Source organism: Episyrphus balteatus, chromosome 3 (assembly GCF_945859705.1).
Source record: "Episyrphus balteatus chromosome 3, idEpiBalt1.1, whole genome shotgun sequence".
NCBI classification, from domain to species: Eukaryota; Metazoa; Arthropoda; class Insecta; order Diptera; family Syrphidae; genus Episyrphus; species Episyrphus balteatus.
Window position 1 is genome coordinate 75,050,992 of NC_079136.1, and position 24,341 is coordinate 75,075,332.

The 24,341-nt window shown below is 30.6% G+C and overlaps 2 protein-coding genes across 6 annotated transcripts in view; one reads left to right on the top strand and one right to left on the bottom strand.

The window, feature by feature from the left end:
- The window catches only part of LOC129917224 (rho guanine nucleotide exchange factor 17), a 24,518-nt gene extending 14,624 nt beyond the window's left edge, over positions 1 to 9,894 (bottom strand). Inside the window, exons 1-5 of one of the 3 annotated variants that reach the window (XM_055997629.1) lie at positions 9,502 to 9,894; positions 6,313 to 6,958; positions 5,412 to 6,233; positions 1,654 to 1,795; positions 987 to 1,455 (exon numbers count right to left, since the gene is read on the bottom strand). In XM_055997629.1, the coding sequence (XP_055853604.1) occupies positions 987 to 1,455; positions 1,654 to 1,795; positions 5,412 to 6,233; positions 6,313 to 6,952 (2,073 nt within the window). In that variant the 5' untranslated portion in view covers positions 6,953 to 6,958; positions 9,502 to 9,894. Of the gene's footprint in view, positions 1 to 986; positions 1,456 to 1,653; positions 1,796 to 5,411; positions 6,234 to 6,312; positions 6,959 to 7,140; positions 7,311 to 9,501 lie in introns of those variants that run through there. The other 2 variants (XM_055997628.1, XM_055997632.1) reach the window with 2 other exon arrangements.
- Positions 2,393 to 23,778, top strand: LOC129917228 (serine/threonine-protein phosphatase 2A regulatory subunit B'' subunit beta). Of its 3 annotated transcripts, none has more exons than XM_055997643.1 (7): positions 2,393 to 2,627; positions 17,103 to 17,194; positions 17,561 to 17,794; positions 18,948 to 19,218; positions 19,286 to 19,735; positions 20,229 to 20,289; positions 23,660 to 23,778. In XM_055997643.1, exons 1-7 carry the CDS (start codon positions 2,466 to 2,468, stop codon positions 23,695 to 23,697), a joined length of 1,308 nt encoding a protein of 435 aa, XP_055853618.1. In that variant the 5' UTR covers positions 2,393 to 2,465; the 3' UTR covers positions 23,698 to 23,778. The 3 variants fall into 3 exon arrangements, with proteins under 3 accessions (XP_055853618.1, XP_055853616.1, XP_055853617.1); XM_055997641.1 differs by having other exon boundaries at positions 2,414 to 2,627; positions 20,229 to 20,387; XM_055997642.1 differs by lacking the exon at positions 2,393 to 2,627 and adding an exon at positions 12,777 to 13,075 and having other exon boundaries at positions 20,229 to 20,387.
- The last annotated feature ends 563 nt before the right edge of the window (positions 23,779 to 24,341 follow it).

Consider the following 24,341-nt stretch of genomic DNA (forward strand, 5'->3'; position numbering starts at 1 on the left):
ATAACACCTACTACGGTGAATGCTACCGACAACAGCGCTTTATAGGAGTTAGAGTCAGGCGGGATGCCTCACAACAATGACATTAAAATTTACTGGCTGAATACAATGGTGCAATTCTGGCTGTAGCTTGTAGTACTGTAAAAACACTACCCGGTTGAGTTTTTTTTTTGAAAAAAGTCAAGGACTGGCTATTCATTGTTGAAACTGAGCAAATTGAATCCATTTTAAGAATCCCAAATTAATTATCAGCACAAAATAACAATAATTAATTTACCTTTTGAAATTGTTAAGTTAATTTTTTTCTATTTCTTCCTACGTTTTTTGATTTTTTCTTCATTTTATCTTTCTTCTTCATTTTTATCTTTTAATTCTACTTTTGTATCTTAAATTAAATAATTGTATATAGATTGAAATATTGTGTTCATTTATTATAATTATAATAACGAATTTACTTTGTACTGATTGTCATCCCACATCAGACCTTTATTGAAATTATTTATTGAAACGTGTCATTCAACACTAACTAAATAAGTTAAAGAATGATTACTTTTTTTTACTTCATTCAATTTAATTTAATTTGTATAATTGTATCTAGCTTTAAGTAATTTATATGAATGAATAAAAAACAAAATGAAACTGAAAACTGAAATTTTACTGAGAGAAAACCCTACAAAAGTTGGTGGCAGCTGAGGAAAAAGTTGAGAATTCTTCAACTTGCGCTACAAGCTTTAGCCACAGCTACACTATTGTATTCAGGGGGTTAAGCTTGAAAGAGAAGGGATCGTTTGAAGAAAAAGTTATCAAGCATAGCTTGCACGACAAGACGTTCAATATCGGATGCAGTCGAATTTGCTGCGGGGCAAAATGTTGTCAAAGCTACTTACTACGCATTTCCCGCATCTCAAAATCAAGAATGAAAAGGGTTATGGAAATACAAATTATGCTCACTATAATATGAGTGTGTACTGTGAATAAAGTCCACTTACTGTGAATAATTTTCGACGTTGCTCTGGAACTAATCTTTCGTCTGACCGATGAGCCATTCCTACTAAGAGCTTAGACATAGAAAACAAGTCTTTGTGGAAATTATTTTTTTCCTTTGACTTTGTTGTAGTATTTGCTCCTGATGATAAGTTTTTTGTTTGCATTTTTCGAAATTCATTCATATTCAAATTTGGTTGACTTAAAAATGAATTAGGCGATGATGAATCATTCATGTTTAAATTTTGTTGACTCAAAAATGAATTAGGTGGTGAATGTTTTATACAGTATCTATTCTGACTTAAAATTGATTCCGAAACTGCATGATTAAGTTTTAGGTAACTATTTGTATCACTCGTTAAGTTATCCAATGCATCTTTATAATTTTCATCTGAATCTCGAGTATAATCGATTTTAGTTGTTTCAGTCGATAAAATTTGAGATTGTGTCAAAAGCTGGGAATTTGAGCTGGTTCTTTTAAGAATTAAATTATTAAATTATATTCTTAATTGAACCGACTGTTTTCAAAAAATTAATTTTGATTCATAAAAAGTATAAAGTATAAAACGAATTTCTTTCAAATGGACTTGTCCTATTTTGAAAACAATCTATTCAATTGGATAACGCTGGAACTAACAGGATAAATAAATACAATATAGCAGTTTTACTTACTTATTCTGGTTGCTTACTGTGTTTTTGTCTGATTGCAATGTTTTACCATACATACACCTATTTGTGTATATATTTATATCGTGTTCACTTGTAAAAGATCTATTGTTTGAATCGGAAAGCCTCACCGTACCATCGAAAATTCCTAAAATAGAATTTTCAGGAGAAACTCATTGAATTTATAGTGGTTTTAGTTTTATTTATAGTGGTTTTAGTTTTTTATTGAGCCAAATCCCATAATTTAAATTTGACTTTTATTGTATAAGCCATGTTAGGTTTCAGCTGATTAGATTGCAAGTGAGGGCGTTGTACAACCTAGATACTCAAACGAATGATAATTACTTAATAGTATTGAGAATAATTTTGGGTCAAGTCATTTTAAAATTTTGTGCATTCAAAACTTTCAAAAGCGCTGCACATAGGTCGATTTGACAGATTTAGGCGGCCAAAATAATTTTATGATTTATTTTGTCTATAAACCATATTATATATTCTTTAATAGAAAATAGCATGAACAGTAGAACCCGCTTAACTTACCAGTTCAACAGAAAACGCCAGATATATTACATGTTATTGCTTCGAAATTTTAATTTTTTTCATTTCACCTGCTTAAAAGACAAAAATTAAAAAGCTTTACAAAATTGCATAAAATGTTTGAACCGAAAATTGATAACTACAATGCGAGAGGCATTTAAAGGATAAGGGACTATTCGTGCAACCCTGCAAGTGTCTATTTACTCATAGAGTTATTAGTTTTCTTATTTTAAGATTTTCATTTTTTCAACTGTGACCGCGTAGATATAACAAATCGACGTATGTGCGCTGTGTATTCCTCGAAGCATGATTCGTACGAAATCGGACAATTTTCCTCTTTGACAGATACCTCGCTGTTGCCGAATATCAACATTTTAATATACGCCGTCCTTCTTCAGGAAAAATCTGTAAGCGGGAGTCACTACGGGATGTGTCTCGAAAGAGTGAGTTTTGTGTTATTTTTTTTGTTTGTTTTAATTTTATTTTAAAAGAGATTAATAATAATACCCTTAAAAGACGCCCCTATTATCTTAACCCCTTGTAGCCCCATGTGACATGTCTGTTACAAACCAACAAAGATCCCACAAAATTTGTAAAAACTATATCTTTCGTCCTTTGAAGCTTATAAAACATATTTTTTTTTTTTTATTATCGAAATAGTACACCATATTTATAATAAAGGCACCAATAGTTTTTAATTGGCAGTTAATATTGGAAGTTCGGCTTTTTTTGAAAACAAGCAAATTTGTGTAAAAACTACGAAATTCAGAAAAAAAATTTTTTCTGCATAAACTAACGGGGTTTTATTTTTGGATTTTAGGAATGTGCCTAAAAATAAATATTAGATAGTTTTTTGTTTGAATTATTTTTTTACCGACTTCCTTTGTTACCTCATAAGTCACAACTTTGGGCTGAGAGAACTAATTTTGATAATTCTTTTTGTATTGGAAAGCTGCTACCTGCAGTGTGGTCCCATTTCGTTCAGTTCTGGCCATAGACACTATTAGAAAAACCATAAAACGCAGTTTTGGTCCATGGAAGTCGGTTTTGTTTTTTGATAAAAATGATTATTGCTCCGTAAATTTCGAAATAATTTAGTAAATAATAAAAGCTATTAGTAGAGTAACTAAAGCAAAATTATTAGGGAACCCGTCCGAACAGCTCTGATTTTGACGATTTTTTTTTTCAAACGTAGGTAATTAAAAATACTTTAAAGTCTATAGATTAAAAATTGCCGGTGTTGCCGTATTGTTTTTTAAAATTAAAATTAATTTTTTTTTTAACAAAACCATTTTTTTTGCTTAAATTTCATAAAACAAATGATAGCAAAAGATTCTCTAGGTAATTTAAGGAAAATATATAAAAGGCAGTAAGGGACAATCTTTCATCGTTTAAGCGATAAATGCAATTTTCTAACATTCTGACCTCAAACACAAAAAAAATATTTTGAAAACAACGGCAACACCTACAATATTTTAAAATACATTTTTAAAAAGCCAGAAGCTCATTCTTATCCCTTAAATTTAAATCCACTAAATTTAATAAAGACTTTTTGAAAAAATGGTCCTCAAACTCAGAATTTAAAAAAAAAATGTTATTAGAAAAATTTAAAATGACTTTTTTCCAAACTTTTTCTAATACAATATGAATTTATTTAAAAAAAATGTTTGGCCATAAATATTATCAGTTGAATTTCGAAGCAAAAAAGGTAAAATATATCACACTTTTGAAAAAAAAAATGAAAAATTACTTCAATTTCAATGGTTTTTTTTTTATTAAAACTGAATGTTTGCATTGAAATAATTAATTTTCTCAAAGACTGTGGTAAATAGGAACTTTAAATTTTTGCTATTTAACTTTCAACAGTAAGGGTTATTAAATGAATAAAAAATAATTTTATGTTTAGATGTTGAACTTAAAAAAAAAATAAGTTACATTTTTTTTCAAAACTTTTATTAAAAAAAGTTCTTCGAAAATGAAATACTTTTTAATTTTTTTCATAAACCGTAATACATGTTGACATTTCCTTTTATCATTTGAAATCATAATAAATGCGACCAAAAAAAATTGAAAATAAATGCATTTTATATTACGACCAAGTTTAAAAAACGACATGTTAAAATTTTTTAAATAATTTTTTTTTTCAAAAATCTGAGTTCAATTACCATTCTTTCAAAAGCCGTTCATTCAATTAACTTAATTTTAATTTTACATACATGACTAAGCTTCTAGCTTTTAAAAAATGTATATTTGAATATTGTAGGTGTTGCCGTTGTGTTCAAATATTTTTTTTTGTGTTTGAAGTCAATTAATAAGAAAATTGCATCTATCGCTTGAACTATGGAAGATTGTCCCTCACTCCCATATATGTTTTTTCCTTGAATTTCCTAGACAATCTTTTGGCATCAATTAATTTATGAAATTTAAGAAAAATTTTTGAAAAAAATTTGTTTTTGTTCACAAAAATCTTCAATTAAATTTAAAAAATCAAAACGGCAACACCGGCAATTTTTAATCTATAGACTTTAAAGTATTTTTAATTACCGACGTTTGAAAAAAAAGATCATCAAAATCTAAGCTGTTCGGCCGGGTTCCCTAATATTGCCAATTTTTGAGCTTTAGTTACTCCACTATATGTTTTATTTTCCTTGTGATCCAGATCAGATCATTGTTTTTATTAGCTTTACAACAAAAGCAGGATTTTGTTTTGTTATTGTTTCGCAAATAAATAAGTGATCTGACCCGGATCACGAGGAAAATAAAACACAGCTAAAGACAATGAATTTAAATAAAAGTGTTTTAATATAGTTAAATACAAGTCGATTGATATTATCAATTATAAAATTTGCGATTTTGGGTTACAAGGGGTTGTCTTTTTATTTTAAAAGGGATTAGGCCTTCTAATGATACCCTTAAAAGACGCCCTTATTATCTTAACTTTCAATAAGTTTCAACGGTGTGAGAAAGATAAATCTATTTTTTTTTTGTTTACTTGTATCGAAAATCTTTGTTGGTTGGGTGCAGACAAGAAATCCAAGACGTTGTCCACCAACGAAAACTTATATTCTGTTAAAAATAATCGTGATTTTACTCGATCTTTGCAATCTATGTTTTTAAGCTAACTAACACAAATATCTAGGTTGTACAACGTTTTAAAATTTTAAGAATAAAACGGGAGCACTCAATTAAATTTTTCTTCATATATTTCAAGTGTAATAATGACTCACCATTATTTTGTTGTGAACTTCGAAAAGCCAAAATCTGTTGAGAGTATTTTGGAGGTGCATTAGAAACTGAGTGAACATAATCGGTTGACCCAGTATAATCTTCGTCTTCCTTTTCTGTGCTATTTAAATATGTAAACGAATGGCGATGATTTAAATTGTATATAGGAACTATTAATTCTAGTTTTCTTTGTTGATTCTGAGAGTTGTCTGCCCAATCAGTACTATCAATATACATTCCTTTACGTCGTTTTGATTTATCTGTTCGTATTTTCTCCTCAGATTTATCGTCAAAACAATATGAAAACAAATCCGAAGATATTCTTTTTTTATTTTCGATGCTTTTATCATATTTAATTACAGTCTTATTTGTTTTCGATGAGTTAAATAGTTTGTTTTCGTTCTCAACTTGCGTATGAAGGTGAACAGGAAATTTTCGGTGAAGGGAAAGTGTTGGAACAGTTGTTGGATTAATGTTTTGAGATTCAAATTTAATGTTACTTAAAGAACTTATTTCATTTTCTGGAATTTCTATCAATTCTAATAAGAATGTTTTCAAGTTCCTATCACCCTGTTCTGCACAATTAAATACTGGAAACATTTGTATACAATTTTGGGCCGGTGATATGAACATTTTTTGTTTAACCGTAGTTGTTTTTAATGGATGGCTGTTTTCATAGACTAACTGCTTATATCTTCTTGCAGACAGGTTTTGTTCGTTTTTGTTTTCCTTTACACTCAATGAAATTTTTCTCAATTGATTTTTGTAGTTTGTTTTCAAGTCAGTTTTACTTTTTTGTTCTTCATTTATTAATTTTTTATTTTCTGTGAATAAATTTGTATTTATTCAAAACATCTCAATACTGGTCATTACATTTAACTATATACATACAAATAAACTCACCATATTGAAGTTGAATAAACAAGATTTTTTCAAGTTTTTTATTCCTTAACACATTTTCGGTGTATTCTGTTGTCATTTGATCTTGGTGTTCTTTTACATCTTGGAAATGTTTTAAATTAGTATTCTGGCTGTAAGAATATTGTTCGATTTGAGAGAAAGATGTAGATCGAGTCAAAGAGTCTTCTTTTCGAGCGCATGATGCAGATTGTAATTGGTATTTTTGATGATGCGATAGCTTTGTTAAAGCATTCATGTTTAATGGCGTTAAATGCGAGGAATTTCCTGTTGGTCTGTTTCTTGTTTTATAAAGTTGTTTGGAATTACTTAGTTTCAAATTCAAAATCTTCGTTTGAATTTCATTTAAGGTAGATTGATTATTAAAACCTTTACTTTGAGGCTCTTTAAAATTTTGTTGTAATGAGTCTGTTACCTTAGGTAAATCTGTTACTTTAGTTTTGTTTGGTGATAAAAAATTTTGATTTTTATAACTTTGTGTGTTTTTTAAAAGTTCGGTAAGTTCCTTAAGTTTTTCCGATTTGTCTGATTTACTTATTTTTTCTTGCTTAGTTGATTTGTGGAAAGCTTGTCGCTTAGAGACTTGTCGTTCCCAATCATCAATTGCGTCTCTTGGTTTATACATTTCAATCTGAAAATATAAAGAAGAAAAATACGATATTATGAACAGCGTTAAATGAGTCAAAATTATGAAGGTGGAAAATTTGACGCCAACGCATTTTTGTAATTCTACAAAAATGAATGGGCATCTAATTTTAAATAAAGGTTTTTTTTCTTATGGAGTAGTTTCATATTTTGTTGCAAATTAGTTACGGCAATTTTGATTTTGTTGCTCCGGCAGTTTTTGTTCATAAAAACTTAGCGAACCATCCCCCCTGACTTGGATCCAAACTAGGTCTATATTTTGTTGGTAATTAGTTACAGTAGTTTTTTTGTTTTGGTTATTTCGCTCAGAATATATGTATAAACTAAGAGAATCCAAAATAAGTTTATATTTTGTTGCTATTTTGTTTAAAAAAGGTTTATATTTTGTCACTTATTAGTTGTGATAAAAAAAATCAGAGCAAAAAAATCTAAATTGACGTTTCTGTCCAGCAACAAAATATAAACTTATAAACTGAGCGAAATATAAGAAAAACAAATACTATTGGAGCAAAATTACCGTATCTAATTAGAAACAAAATATGGAATGTACCTAGGTTGGATCCGTTTGCCGGTTCTAATAACAAAAAAAAAAAAAAAATAGCTATGGACCTAGTTTCGATCCGATTCAGGGGGGATGCTTCGCTAAGTTCATATGAACTTGGAGAAGCACCCTATAAAACAAAAACTACCGGAGCAACAAAATCAAAATTGACGTCGTTCTTGTGTTATAAGCGTTTGAAGGTAGCCATATTGAATCTTTTTTTCGATTTTTTTTTAAATCAAACCTGGAAACTTTTTTATTTTTATTTCTAATTTTTCGAAAGAAATTTCTTAATTTTATGCATATATTTGTTCAAAAATCTTATCAGGATCCATTTAAGACTTTTATCTGAAAAGTGCATTGCGTATATTTAGAAATATTAACATTTCAATGCAACCATGTCAAATAAATTTTTGATAATTTTTTTCTATGAGAGCTTTTTTCAAACCCCATTTTCTCCGCTTTTTTTTTTTTTTGTTAATATTTTTAGATATTTCTGTATAAAATACCTATAACACAACAAATAAAGTACCTTGGCACTACTGTTTTTATCGAAAGAAAGTAAAATCTGGATAATTATCTGGATTTTTCAAATATCTATACAGATAAAGTTTTTGTTGTTTTTAACACGTAAATTGTTTTGATTTCAAATGTCTCGATGTCGTTACATTAATATAATATATTTTTTTTGGAATTCTGAATACAATAATTCTACATCTATTTCAAAACATTTCTAGCGACATGAAAAAATTGAAGCCAAACCCGTGTGCCTATCACGTCACAAAAAACAGGTGTGTCTACAGAGGATTAATTAATCTAAATTTTAATTATTTATTAATATTATGGAGCGAATTTTGACTATATTTTCACTGGTTTACTTCGCAGAACAGATTCATACATTACATTAAATAAAATGCACGACTGGGTCGCACGTACTTGCTCTTATGGTAAAACCAGCTCTTATCTTAAAGCTTTAATTAAAATATAATGTAAAAGAATACATAAAATATGTTTTTATAAATAATGAAACAACGTTTTTAACGATTTTGATCACAAAACAAATTATGCCATCTGATTTCTTGTATGAAAAGGAATTTAAAAAAAAAACTTTTGAAAATTGTTATAGCATTTTTCAAAAAATTAAGTTGGTATGCTATTTTGAATAAATAATTAATTTACACATAAAAACGAAATTTAAAAATTTAGCATTAAACCGTTTTCAAAAAATTGATTTTTCAAAAATTATTTGGAAATATTTTTTAAAAATCCAAAAAAGATTTGGTTATACAAATTTTCCAAAATTTTAATATTACCTTTATTTAAACGCTTGTGTATAAAAATTTTGGTTGAAATCGGGTTAGTCTTGTACGAAATACTCAGAAACCAAAAAAACCGTTTTATGGCAGGTACCGTTAATGACGGTAGAGCCGTTTTTGAAAAAAAAAAAACTTTTATATTTCCGTTATAGGTATGACAGGTACCGTTAGTTTTGGTCCTAAAAAAAAATTTAATTTTTCCTCTAGGGAATCACTTAAAACTGTTAACTACCAAGTTTAAAGAAAATCGCTTCAGTAGTTTAGGCTGTAGTTCGAGGTGATCAGATGGACAGGCAGACAGGCGGTGGACAGACAGAATTGCCAAACCAATTTTTTGGGATTCTCTATCATCGTTGTGTCATGTAAAATTGTTATCTCGAATTCGATTTTTTTTTTTTTCGAATCCTAAACAAGTAAAAACTGCAAGCTTACTATTTATTCGAAAAAAATATGTATTTTAAACTTTTAAATTTCAAAACTGATAGGCAACGGTCAACCGTGTGTAATTGGAAGCTGTACTTTGCTGCTCCCTTGTTCTGACAGTTTTCCCCCGTCCCATTTCTTAATTAAAGCCTTTATACAATGATCCAGATATGGACCAGTCAGCACTATTTTTAACATTTACCTTGCCAAGATCATCATAATCTTATTAAGTTAAGGTATTAAACTCACCTTTTGTAATCAATTTTCTAGATAACTTGATTAAAAATAACATCGATATCGAAGATTGCTGTGAAATTAAATCGGTATTAAAGAAAAAAACTATTATTTATGAGCAACAAAAACAAATATCTGGCTCCCAACTAAATTTTTACTTCGCAATAGAATACCAACACTTTAAGATTTACTTAAGATCCTCTACTTAGTTACGCGTATTTGGGGTAAATCTAAATAATAAACATTTAACACTTAATTTAAGAATACTTGTGCCTGTTGATACTTTAACTTATAACAAACATTAATGTGACGAATAAATCAGATTAGATGCAACAAGTTGTCATAAAATTCTAAAATTAATTTTGTTTATATTTCGCTGATCTTTTTTGTTGCTTCGCAGACGTCAGTTTAAAGAAAAGCTTAGAGCTATAGATAAATTATTATTCAGATCCACTGATCTTTATAATATACACTTTCTAAAGCTCGATCGTGTTGAAATGAACTTGGGGCTTTTTCTCAGATTTCTTTTACCAACAACATTTGAAAAATTACGGTGTTTGCAAAATTTTACTTTCTTTTGTTGTAGATTAAATTATACTTTTCCCAAGGTTTTCGGTTTGCTGAACTCGAAATTCGAAGTCAGAAATATTCAATCCGCCTGTTTTTGAAATATCACCTTCAGAAAATGCAATGCTACTTTGCTTTTATGGGAGGAAATTTGTTTTTACATAAATCTTAACGGTTCCAATAAGAATTGTGTGGCTTCCCTTCAAGCAAACAGGTCCGACCTCGGTCCGAATCCGCTCCGCCTGAGGCTCCTGAGCTGAATCCGACTTCAGATCAGAAACTGGTCCGAAGGCTGCTCAAATTAGTATGGAAATTATAATCACCGCGAAGTCGATTGCATATGTATTGGTGTGGTGAAAATCTCCATTCCGAGAAAACGGAGCCGAAGGCGGACCTGAGTCGGAGCAACGAAAACCTACCAGAAAGAGGAATAAAAAAGGGATGACGTTTCGCATTTGCGACCAAAAAAAGAACTAGATTTTTTTTTTTTCACTGAAACTGTTTTATTTTTTTTTTATTTTCTTTATTTTATTTTCACAAACACAATTTTTATTATTATTTTCTGGTGAAGGCCAGCGGCAGGAGAACTCGATGTATTTCGACAAATTGTGGATGTTGAATGTATGTGGGTGCTGGTGTGGCGTCAGATTGCCGAAGAAGATTTCCTAAGAAAAACACAAAATGATTAGTTTATTATTTAAAAAATCACTGTGCGAGCACACTCACCCATATTTTATGGATGAATTCTTTTTTTGGCTTAAAATGATCCCATATTATATATTTAATATATATATAATTTAATATTAAACAAGGTGAGACACGACACGCCACGCCACAAACACTGCAAGAAAAAAAATAAAATGAAGTTGACGCTTTGTTTTTCTGTTCCCTTTGTCTTTCCTTCGTCAATTTTCCTTTTCGCACTTTTTCACCACGATTCTCGTTTGACTTTTGTGTTCATACACAAAAAGTTGCAAGTGTGTGAGTGCAAGCCCGATTTTCGCGGTCTGAGGTCGGAGTTTCTTTGTTGAACTCAGTTTTCTTGCTTGAAGGGTTGTACACAATTCTTATTGGAACCGATTTATGTAAAAACAAATTTCCTCCACAGAACTTCAAGCAAGAAACCGGAGCTGAGATTATACACTCCGACCTCAAAAAGCGAAATACGAGGTAAAACGGCTCGCTTTGTCATTTTGTTGCCTTTGTCTTCCCTTTAGTTAATTCTCCTTTTCGCACTTTTCAAGGAGTAATCGTACTCCTTCCACTTTGTGTTCATACACAAAAAGTTATAAGTGTGTGAGTGCAATCTTGTTTTACCTCCTTTTTCGCATTTTGAATACGAAGTGTCTAATTTGAGCTCCGTTTTCTTGTTTGAAGGGCATAAACAAAAAATACCAAGACTGGAAACTCGGCGGTCAACTGACGTTCGCCTACAAGCTGCGAGGTGTGGTGAATGTCGTGAACCTATCGTTGTGTTCGTGTCCGATGTGTGGTGAATGTCGTGAATTTATAAATGTGTGCGTGTTAACGTTATTTACCAACGTGGTGGCTTTCACATATATTCACTGACACCACTGTACACAGAAGGGTTTTGGGGGGAAAGACGTACGAAAGTTTCCAGCATAAACAAAAAATACCAAGACTAGAAACTCGGCGTTCAACTGACGTTTGCCTACAAGTTGCGAGGTGTGGTGAATGTGGTGAATGTCGTGAATCTATAAATGTATGCCTGTTAACGTCATTTACCAAAATGGTGGCTTTCACATATATTCACAGATAACACTGTACACAAAATTGTTTTGGGGGGAAAGACGTACGAAAGTTTCCAGTCTTAGTATTTTTTGTTTATGGTTTCCAGTCTTGGTATTTTTTGTTTATGTTGAAGGGTAACGATGGAAGAAGGAAAACAAAATAGAACGTCAATTTTCCTTAGATCAAACATTCTAGTATGACAGCATTTACCTGTAAGGCTGTGTTCACATTCGACTTCTAATACGTGTGACGTAATCATGACGTTAAATGACGGGTGTATATTATCTTGTATTCTGTACATTTTACTTACATTTCATTTTCAGAACAAATATCTGGAATATATGCATTCAATTTTTTTTTATTAAAAGAAAAAACTGAAAGCTGTCAAAACTCCAGTTACTTGTGAGAGGAAGAAGATCACAATTTCGATAGTATTTGTGACTGTCACAGGTTGTGACACATTCATCGCTTTGGATTGAAATGAGTCATTTGAGATGTTATTGACAATTGGCACTTAAAAATATTCTGTCATGCTAAAAAAAAAACGGCTTAATAGCATGTTTTCACCCAAAAGAAATAATTTCGCAAGTTAGGTCAATTCAAATTTCAAATTAATTTTATTTCTTCACGATTTGACAATCAAAATGAAATAATTTGCGAAATTATCTAATTTAAGCTAGAGTAAAAAAAACTATAAAAACATCATTCGTATGATGTTCATCAAAATTATGATCTTTTTTAACCCATTTTACCATTTCAAATTGGCACTTTCTATTTTCCGGTAGTCATATTGAGTCCTTCTCGATATTTAACTATATCCCCTTTTATCCTTTTAAATTTTGTTTCGAAAAAAAGTTTATTTTTCAAACATAGAGATGATTTAAAACTGCAACAACATTTTTCTGGTTATTTGGTTATGCTAATTCATGACTTTTATGCAACAAGACCGTTTGTTTATTTTTCTTTTATCGTTCTCTTTAAGAATATGTAAGAAAATTACTAAACTCATTTTGACAATCGAAAGCCGTTTGTTTTCTCCTTATTTTTATTTTTTTTTTATTATATTTTCATAAATTCAAAACATAAATATTATAACTTGTATAATCGCGAAGTTATAATGGAAAATGAGATAGTTTCTGCACGAACTACAACGCCTACGAGAACATCCAGAGGTTCTGTTGCAGAAAGGGTTATGTTGTTTGAGAAATGTCCTGAAGTTAGAGAACCTTCCAAGATTATAAAAAAGATTGTGGATAAACCATTTATCAAAGTAAGTCATTTAGTGGAAATATTTTGTCTAGCGAATTCTGGTCTCTAAATATTTCTGCCATTTGGCGTTAAAGTATTTGACTTGTTTGGTTTTCTTTATGGAAATAATTATTTTGACTAAAATGAAGTCGGACAAATTTAATTGTAATATAAATATATAAATGTAAATGGACCCCAGGGGTGCAAGGGGAGGTAAAAGAGGTTAAGGAATATTAGAAAATAAAATGTAGAACAATGTTTTTGGTTATGACATTTTTTTTACTGACAATAATTTACTAAATTGGTTTTATCTGGAATAAACAAATAAAACATAAATATATTTGGCACAATGAACGCTAAAAACATTTTTTTTTAATATAAATGTATTTAAAAAATACATTTGTTACTAATTATAACTTTAAACATATGAAAAAAAAATTAAATTTATTTCACTAAACCTCAATTTTGTCAAACCCATGCAAAATTTGTATATATTTACCACTTAAAGGCTAGTACGCTGCTGATGCGAAACGAAATTTTCCATACAAAATTTCGTTAGCGAAATCTTGAACGAAATTAAATTTGTTTTGTTTTTGCTTTAAAACTTATTTTCTGATGTTTTTTCTTGAATTTTTTGATTTGTACTTTTATTATTTTTGCTTTGCTGTAATATCTGATGGTATTTTTTCATTAACATGTCCGCTGTTGACTTTGGAGACTTCAAATTTTTTCGTTCCGCTTCAGCAGCATACTAGGCATAGCCACGTTTAAGCCTAGTACGCTGCTGATGCGAAACGAAAAAATTTTCAAGTCTCCAAAGTCGACAACGAAAATGCTAACGAAAAAATATCATCGAGTATTCTGTCAAATTCAAAATAAAAATTTTTAATTAATTTAAAATCAAGAAAATTCAACAGAAAATAATCAATGAATGAATTAAAAGTGAAAAAACCGTCAACACTGCTCTTGGAGTCAAGAAAAATGCACAGGACAGGAAAAAGTAAGTGAAAAATTAATGAAAACTCTTCAATTTTTCACTAGAGCTGCGTACTGAAAAACGAAAAGCAAAACGAAATTTTTCGTTCAAGATTTCGTTAACGAAATTTTGTATGGAAAATTTCGTTTCGCTTCAGCTGCGTACTAGACTTTACCAGGCGTACGCATAGTATACGCCGTTTAACGAATAACGATATCTTGAACTAAATTAAATTTGTTTTGTTTTTGCTTTTAAACTTATTTTCTGATGTTTTTTCTTGAATTTTATTTCTATTATTTTTACTTTGCTGTATACTCCAGTCAAAGCGTCATTTGACCTTGCGATGAGAGGCACTGTCTGTTTTTATTTCATGGATCGATGGGAATATATTTAAAAGGCTTAAACCCAATTTCTCACCACCTGATCATTCTTTTTAGCGGAGTTATTCACAAAAATGCATTTTTTGGGATATTTTACTTCTAAGCTAATATCTTTGCTCCAGGTTATCGTAGACCAAAAAATAAACATACATTCTCTTCCTTATAATATTTTCTATCGTTGTATGTAATTTCATTGTATTTGAGTGAGTAAATATAAAATGGCAACCATTTAAAGTCAAATTCTTGTTGTTAAAAAACACATTTTTGTCATTATTTCGAAAAAAGCTTATATCATGATTGACATTTTTCCAACCTATTTTGTAGCCCTGTTCATGTCCTGCATTTTACAGAAAAAATCAGCTCTGTATCACCAAAGATGGCCGAGCTATTGATAAATGAACGCATGCAAAACCGGTGCGAAAAAACCCAAAAATATCGTTTTTTGGGAATAACTCGACTTCAGAATGTCCTACGGCAAAAAATAAAGCAATGAATTGTTCATCACAACATTTTCTATCAATTTAGTGCACAATCTTTTTGTTGAAACAAATAAAAAATAAGTAATATTAAGTCAAAGTCGTTTTTTTGTTTAGCAAACTCTCGCCTTATTATTTTGCAAACGGTGCGAGTATTGGCTAAGAAAATAAAATATTATTGTAGTCCTTTAAATTATCTACAATTTAAAAAAAAAAAATTAGCTCTCTATGACCCACACGAGCCGAGTAATTAATTTTTTAAAAAAGGTCCAAATGACCAACGAAAAAACATAAGACAAATTCTCTTATAACAAGAAACAATGAAAACAACCCCTCTCACTGAGAACTAGTATTCGAATCATAAACAAGGGAAATTTTTTTGAATTTTCGTACGGATTAATGCTTTCTTAAAATTATAATAGCTCGGCTCCCGTGGGTCGTAGAAAGCTAAATTTTTTTTTAAATTGTAGATAATTTAAAGGACTACATTTTATTTTCTTAGCCAATACTTTCACCGTTTGCAAAATAATAAGGCAAGAGTTTGCTAAACAAAAAAAACGACTTTGACTTAATATTACTTATTTTTTATTTGTTTCAACAAAAAGATTGTGCACTAAATTGATAGAAAATGTTGTAACGAACAATTCATTGCTTTATTTTTTGCCGTAGGACATTCTGAAGACGAGTTATTCCCAAAAAACGATATTTTTGGGTGTTTTCGGTTGGAAAAATGTCAATCATGATATAAGCTTTTTTCGAAATAATGACAAAAATGTGTTTTTTAACAACAAGAATTTGACTTTAAATGGTTGCCATTTTATATTTACTCACTCAAATACAATGAAATTACATACAACGATAGAAAATATTATAATGAAGAGAATGTATGTTTATTTTTTGGTCTACGATAATCTGGAGCAAAGATATTAGCTTAGAAGTAAAATATCCCAAAAAATGCATTTTTGTGAATAACTCCGCTAAAAAGAATGATCAGGTGGTGAGAAATTGGGTTTAAGCCTTTTAAATATACCCCTATCGATCCATGAAATAAAAACTGACAGTGCCTCTCATCGCAAGGTGAGGCCCTTTTTTCTGACGCTTTGACTGGAGTAGTAATATGCGATGGTATTTTTTCGTTAACATGTTCGCTGTTTATTTTGGAGACTTTAAAATTGTTTGTTTCGCTTCAGCTGCGTACTAGGCTTATGTATTATGTGTTTATGTCTCTATAAGCATTATTCATCTTTAACGAATTGAAATAAATAAATAAACATTTGAATTTAATCTAAAGGCTTGGCCACACCGGAGGGTATGCGGTAGCGGTACGGGTAGAGGTAACGGTACTTGTATGAAAAAAATTCCAAACTGACATATCAACGTTCAGATGTGGAATTTATTTCATACAAATATCGTTACCGCTACCCGTACCTCTACCGCGTACCCTCCGGTGTGGCCAAGCCTTAAAACATTAATTTTGATTTGTAATGGCTTTAGTTCAAGATTTTAAGCTACTGGCTCAAGGTTTGTTTACTTCGACTCAGGTTTCGAATGAGAGTTTCATTTATCAGCTGTGTAATAAACCAGACTTCAGATTCAATAATCTTGAGATGCTTCAAAGTTGTAATATCCGACAAACAAATACAATAAGATTGGAAGGTTTTCCAAAATCTTTGCGAATCGACATTTCATTTTGGTTTATTTCCGAAGGAGACCTAAACTCTCCCAACCATGAAAATCCGCGGGCTTGTTTAACCAGCCAGCGAATTCTTTAATAAATGGGCTGCGGTCGGTTCTATAAATCCTCTGTAGGCACACCTCTTTTTTGTGAATTTGGTTTATACTTTTTCATGTCGCTGGAACTTTTTTCGGTCTCACTATTTTATAGAGAATCATACATGAAATTGATGTAAAATTTTCCGAGGAATTCGATTATTGTATTTCCAATTCTAAAAAAATGTAGTTTCACCCTTATAAAGACACTTTTTTGTGACCACTTTTTGTTTTGCCAAATTCGCACCCGTGTGCCGACAGAGGGTTAACGAGGTATCTGTTACAAGGAATTTTTTTCTTTTAGATTGTTACGGTTTTTATGTTTTATGTTTTAGCATAAGCAGGTATTTGTTATGTGCCCTACGGTCCTACCTGTACAATTGTACACTTTACAAAAATACAAAAACATTTTTATTTTTACTTTTTGTTTACCTTTTTATTTTCTAGAGTAAACTACATGCAGAACCACAGAATGTGGTTCAATGTTCTGTTATTATGCGAGACGTATCGTACAGCGCAAGGGGTAAATATATTCCAAGGTAGGTTTTAATTATGTACATCGTATAGTGGGTTAATGTCGAAAAGAATGAATGTAATTATTTTGTGAATAAAAAAATACGATAAATGAATGCTTTCGAAATATTCCGCATATTTGTGCACTGGTCGTAATTTCGGAATTTAATTCGTGATCGTATTAAGCATCGAAACCTTAGTTGCCTCTACTTGAGTTGCAATTTTACTCTACTGTGCGTGGAGAGCATACAAAGTTAAAAAAAAAATTTGTACTTGTACACGTCGATTTTTTGTACTATTTTACCTGTTCTAACATATATAACTTTTTTTTTACTATTTTTTGTATTATTAGTTACAAACTCTTTATTATTTTTAATCTTTAACCTTTCTAGGTTTTACTTTCCACATGGAGTCAGTTCACCTACAATAGCAACAGAAAAAACAATTCGATTAATTTTGGCTGCTTTTGACACATTTCCAAATAACCAACTTGGCATTCACGAGCTTCCAGGCTTACTTAAAATTTGTGACCTTCCTTTTTATTGGCGTATGCCAATTTTGCAATGTACTGAGCATAGGCAATCTGGATTAGTTGAAAGACAAGCGTTTGTAGACTTTTGGAAAAAGTGAGTTTTGCTTTATTTTATTTTAAATTTTAATCATTGATTTGTTTTTAAGTTATTCCCTACAAAATAATATCAAACTGTTTGACTGTTCATGAAGATTCATCAGAACATTAATATAATAAATATTAAAAATGAAAAACTTTTGGGTACATCGTTTGGCCCATTTAACATTCCTCATGAATGAAAGTATAGGTTGTCCATTCTTCACCTCAAAATCTATGCTCTTTACCTAAACGAAGTCGGAAGATATTATGTCTTTAGACTTGACTATAATCGGAATGAGGTCGCATGAGCTTCCCAACTAACACAACAGCTTCTGTAAATCGAAATCTCATAGATGCTACTTTTTATAGAGCTTGTATTGAGCTTGCTTTTATTGCTTATAGAAGTTCAAATTTGTTTAACAACTCTCAATTGTTTAAATTCTGTTAAAGAAACTTTTTCGAAGAAAGCTTGTTTTTCGGATAAGCTTCGTAACTTATAGAAGCTTTACACAAATTACCAAGTTTTGTATTTGATTGTTAGTTTTGATATTGAATAATCTATCTCGGACATGTTTTGGTTTTGACATTGAAAAATTTAGCTAGGAAATTGAATAATTTGGTTGAAACATTTTTTGGTTTTTGATTTCATTAATGAATATACTAGGAGGGTCGAGTGAGTAGAAAAGTGGACTACCAGCAAGCAGATACGATATACGAAGTTCGATCTCTGGTTGAGGAAAAAAATGATATACTTTTAAAATTATTATTAATACATATACTAGAGCTAATAGAATGATTTATATGATTTTAGATTAAAAGATAAAATTCATGATAAAAAATCAAATCAAAACCAGTTGAAAAAGAATTTTGTTGTTGTTTTTGTTTCTATAATGTCGATAAGACTTGTATTAGAGAGCTATTCAAGCTCTTCCTACACTATCTGTCAAATCTCAAAGCAACAACCTTATTAAAGTTTAACAGAAGCTGAAATGTAGCTTCGGTAATATCTTTATCGAAGCTGAAATGTTTGTTGCCTTCACACGAAATGGATCCAAAACTCCCTGAATAACCTTCGATTCCAGAATGATTTTCGATTTATTGAAATGAAACACATTTAAAACACATACATATAATTTTTCTTCTAAATATTTCATACAATTCTATTTCAGAATGACGGTATACTGTCACGACAGTGCATCAAAATTTGTATTTATTCTTTCGCGTGGCCAAAGAAATCGACAATATATTTTACCAGAAGACCTAGAATCTTTAGTCCAGGATGTTGTTGATACACATCCTGGACTTGCATTCTTAAGGCAAGCAACCGAATTCCATTCAAAATACGTTACAACTGTTATATCTCGAATTTTTTATTCTGTTAATCGTAATTGGTCCGGTAAAATAACTCCAATGGAACTACGGAATTCTGATTTACTGGAAGTAGGTATATATATTTTATTCCAAAACTTGTTTTGTACAAGACTTCATATATATTTTCCTTAAGTAGATTATCAAACTTCTAGAAGTTGAGGAAGATATTAACCAAATAATGGCTTTCTTTAGCTATGAACATTTTTATGTAATTTATTGTAAATTTTGGGAGCTCGACACCGATCATGACTTCCATTTAAAAAAACGGGATTTGGCTAGATATTCCGATCATGCATTATCATCTCGTATAATAGAAAGAATCTTTTCCGAGTGTCTACTTCACTGTACTCGTTCCATGAAACATATGGTTAATAAAAAGATGTCGTACAAGGATTTCGTTTGGTTCATTTTGTCTGAGGAAGATAAAAGGACCCCTACAGCCATTGAATATTGGTTTCATTGTATGGATGTTGATGGAGATGGGCTTTTATCAATGTATGAGTTGGAATATTTCTATGAAGAACAACAACAGAGAATGGACTCTATAGGAATAGAAATTCTACCTTTTGTTGATTGTTTATGTCAGGTAAGTAAAACATGCAATGCACAAAAAATATAACGAATTCGGTATTCAGTCAAAATACCCGAAAAAAGGGGAAATTTGGGAATATGTCTCAACCAATGGACTCAACCGCGAGTGCTATTAAGTGTCTGCTCACCGAAAAAAGACCACGTAACGTAAAACCAAGTGTAAATTCACTTAATTTAAGATGAAAATCTACGTCTTCACATAGAAATAACAAGATTTTCACTTAAATGAAGTGAATATCCACTGAATTTAAGACGGAAGTCATCTTAACAAAAAACCATGCAGAAATCCACTTGTTTTTAGGTGGTCTTTTTTCTTCCTTTCCTTCGTACATTTATGTATTGTATAATACTCAATTCCTAAAACTTTGAAAATCAGAAAAATAGAAATTAGAAATCATCTTGATGTTTCACGTCTGTTTGTTCATTTACTTAATTGTTATAATTTTTTTAAATTTAGAATAATCTCGCTTAATTTATTTATTTTAAAGATGTTGGACATGATTAAACCTAAACAACCGGGATATATAAGCCTGGGTGATCTAAAAAGATGTAAACTTACAAATGTTTTTTTCGATACATTTTTAAATTTGGAAAAATTCTTACAACATGAGCAACGTGATCCCCTATCTGCGGATCGTGATGATTATGTAAGTAGAAAAAATTATACAAAAAATCCAAGTGTTAAAGCAGAAACACAATCACGCTTTGCCGTCGATTTTGACAACTGCCAAAAGTTCAACTATACGAAATATGTGTAACCTCACACAATGACGCTTTTTTTACGTACGCTTTTTTTGACAAACGTAAGGAAACGCTTTCTGACATTTATCAGATATAGTTACAGTCACCCACATAATAAATAAATAAATAAATAAATAAATAAATAAATAAATAAATAAATAAATAAATAAATAAATAAATAAATAAATAAAGAAATAAATAGATAAATAAAAATTGTTGGGCCAAATGTGAATAAAAAAAAATAAATTATTCCAATCTAGGTGTGCTTTTCTGTTTCTCTATATAAATTTTGCTCAAAAAAACGACATCGAGATATTTTAAATCAAAACAATTTACGTATTAAAAATTAAAATAATTTAATGATGTGGTAGACTGAGTTTTGTTGTTAGTTCTCTTTAAAAGAGAATTTATTTTGATTGGTTTTGCTTTTATAACTATAGGATTAAAGAATAAACAAATTGTTATGTATTTTTCAACACATTATAATATCCTTCTTCATTTTTTCCACATTTAAATTAAGATAAAGACTTGGCCCAATAATTTTGTGAGTGACTGTGTTTGTTTTTATCTGACAGCACATTTTATGTTTCAATCAGCTGTTCAAAGTCAAAGTGACAGAAGCGCGCTTTGAGGATTTCTCAACGTAACGCGACGACGCGTCTGGCAAAGCGTGATTGTGTTTCTGCTTTTAACGATATTTCTTAATTGAAGAATAAAATTACTTATGTATTCTTTATGTGGCGGAGGAGAAATATCTTGTCACCCTGAGTCTGGTTTCTGCAAGTGCAGATAACTTAAGAGTGGTCACCCTACTAACAATTTTGCTTCTATAATGCTTTACAGAAGCAACAATTGCATCTGTAAAGCTTTATAGAACCAAAATTGTTTGTCGGGCAGAACTACTCATAAGTTTTATAAATAGGTATAACGGTATTAAGAATGTGTCGTGGTGCAAGATAGCCAGAATACAAGGCAATATTATATACCCGCCATATTGATAAAGTCACATTTGATATAAATACAATGCGAGCACTGCTTAACAGAATAAAAGGAGTAGGCACCCACCTTCCTGCTAAGGTCTAAGTGCCTGGCTACACAGTGATTTTTCAATCGATTGAAAAATCACATGCGGTGGCTACACACTGTTGTGCCCAATCACGTTCCACTTTTACATTTTCTAGGAACAAATGTCAAAAAGAGGAAAAATTTAGCAATGGAACTGTACTGCCCTCAGAAAATTCAGTTCCCTTCGTGAGCATCTTCCCCCCTTCACTCTTTATCCCTCTTGCCTAGAAACTCACTGCTTAGGCGATTGAAAAATCACTGTGTAGCCAGGCACTTAGGTAATTCTTTGAAAACTACATATAAATTTGAATTTATTATTTTATTATTAAGCACAGGTAACGTCACAAAAACAGATTAGCTATCTCTGAGGATGACAAAAATCCGAGTTTATTATCTTGTATAATAATTAATTATAATATGGGTGTGGTGAATAAGCTCATGTAGGGTAGAAGGGGGAGCATTTGCCAGTGGGGTACCTTTGCCAGTCCAGGTTTTTTTCCAAACCAACAGAATATTAAATACCGAAAAATCATTTTCTGTTGCACATTTATGATTGAAAACTTTGCACAAAGTTTGACAGCTTTTGGCTGGACACGAAATAAATTAGACGCTTGTGTTAGTTTTTTAATGTTGAGAACCAAAATATGAAGGTACATAACCGTCGTAAATTGTAGGTATTTGTCGTGTTAAATTACTTTTTGATACAAATATCTTTTCAAAATTATGTGTACTATGCTGTGTAGAAGCGATTTTTTTTACTGTTTAACTTATAAAAAAGTTATAAGTAAATTTTTGAAAGATTAGCTTGTGGGGTGCATTTGCCATTCGTTTTTGGGTAGGTTTTGCTCTGGCAAATGCACCCCATGGGGTACATTTGCCAGAAGTAAGCTTCCTCAAAAGAGGATGGCAGAATCCTTTAAAATCAGTCCCTTCTTCGTATTTTCAGCTAAAAAGAAGTTTTGTTTATGATTATTGGTTTTATTTGTATTAACTTTGATATTTAGGTAACTGGCAATCCCTCCCCACCCCCGTGGCAAAGCCTCCCACCTGGGGAGGATTTGCCACATCGCTTTTCATTTTTTTGAAAAAATTATTAAAAATAGAAATAATTAATATATCAAGATGAAAAAAATATTTAAGTGAAGATAATAAAGTCAATAATAATATCAGATATAAAAAAATTAAAAGAAACGTAAAAACTTTGCGTTAAGTCAATTTTCCTAAATCCTGGCAAATCCTCCCCCTTCTACCCTACAGTATACAGTTTTTTTGATAAAAAAATAAGTGGTGAAAAAAAATTTCTTTTCATGAAAAAAATGTCTGTGGTGAACAGATAACAATAATTGTAAGTTTGTTTTTCTGCAAAGACAAATTGATGCACATTGTTTTTCGAGAAAAAAAAAATCGTGGTTAGTATGACTTTTTTTTTGGAAAAAAATCTCTCTAAAAAGAAATGCATTGTTTTTTTTAAGAAGAACTGCATACTTAGCTTAAGCCTGCACTATATTAGGTGTGTTTTTTTATTAAAATGGGTCTTAACTGGACAAAAAAAAACGTATAAGGGCTTAACCTGAAATCTTGGCAACTACAGTGTTGAATGTTCAGCAGACACAACAAAAATTAAGAGTTGTCATATTTTTCGCTTTCGGGTTATTTTTGTATTTTTCATGTATGTATGTTTTACAAAGAGATACAATTATGTATGCTAGCAAAACTAGTTAACGTCAGTCAGTTTTTACGGGTGTAAACAAATTCTAAACAATTTATGAAAAAAATAGTTTGGTAACACAGATTTAAAACTATTCAAAAAGTTAAGCCCAGCGAAATCTCCGGGCTAAACAACTTAGCTAAGGGCAAGGGGCTAAGGTGTTGTTGCATTTAACATGTAAATTACTTAGGCCCGACTGCGTTCTTTTTGTCCAGTTAAGACCGGTTATAATAAAAAACACACCTAATATGGACTTGCAATTCAGAATTCAGTTAATATTTTTTTGATATTCCCAATTTAAAATTTTAATGTTATTAATTCCTTATTTAATTGATGGGACTCTTATTAAGTCAAACATATATAATTTCTTTTTAATTAACAAATATTTTTTATATCTTATTACAGATTTCGGATTGGGATCGATTTGCTGCCGAAGAATATGAAAATCTAATAGCCGAAGATAATCGTTATTAACATAATCTATAATGTTTTTAAAAAAATAATAACATCGAAACTAAAACAAAGCGAAAAGTATTCTTAGGGCCAATTTTTCAATAGTCAGATAAACCTCAGTTAGAGCTTATTCCTACGAATAAAAGTTTTTTTTATATTGACATTTTCCCCTCTGATAGTCTAACTGACGATTGAAAAATTAGGGCTTATTCTGTTATCTGATTTATTTATTTATTCGATAAAGTATCAACTGATTTATTGATCCAATTAAGTCTCGAAAATTTAATTGGGAGGCCAAAGCGTTATCAAATTTCCTAGACAAACAATCTTTTTTTAAATTTATTTTTGGATGGGATTTATGTATTATGTCTTATATAAAGATTCGATACCAATTGATTTTAAATCGAATAAAAATTATTATGTCAGTTTATTAACTCTTAAATGTTATTTGTGATTTTTTTGAGAGCCATTTGAGAGAAATTTGCCAAGAAAAAATAAGCACTTATTATCGATTAAAAGAGTGTAAACATTGAAAAAAGGGACATTACGGTCATATATTAACAATCAAACAGACTACATTCTCCCGCTAACAGACTTCCCATCAAGGGAACTCTGGGGAGCAAACCGAGTCATC

Bases quoted from the DNA above. Each gene is read 5' to 3' on its own strand.
- LOC129917228 (XM_055997641.1), top strand. From the start codon at position 2,466: ATGTGCGCTGTGTATTCCTCGAAGCATGATTCGTACGAAATCGGACAA. The intron at 17,795-18,947 runs GTGAGTTTTGCT...ATTCTATTTCAG, and splicing joins TTTGTAGACTTTTGGAAAAA to AATGACGGTATACTGTCACG. The intron at 19,219-19,285 runs GTAGGTATATAT...TTCCTTAAGTAG, and splicing joins GGAATTCTGATTTACTGGAA to ATTATCAAACTTCTAGAAGT.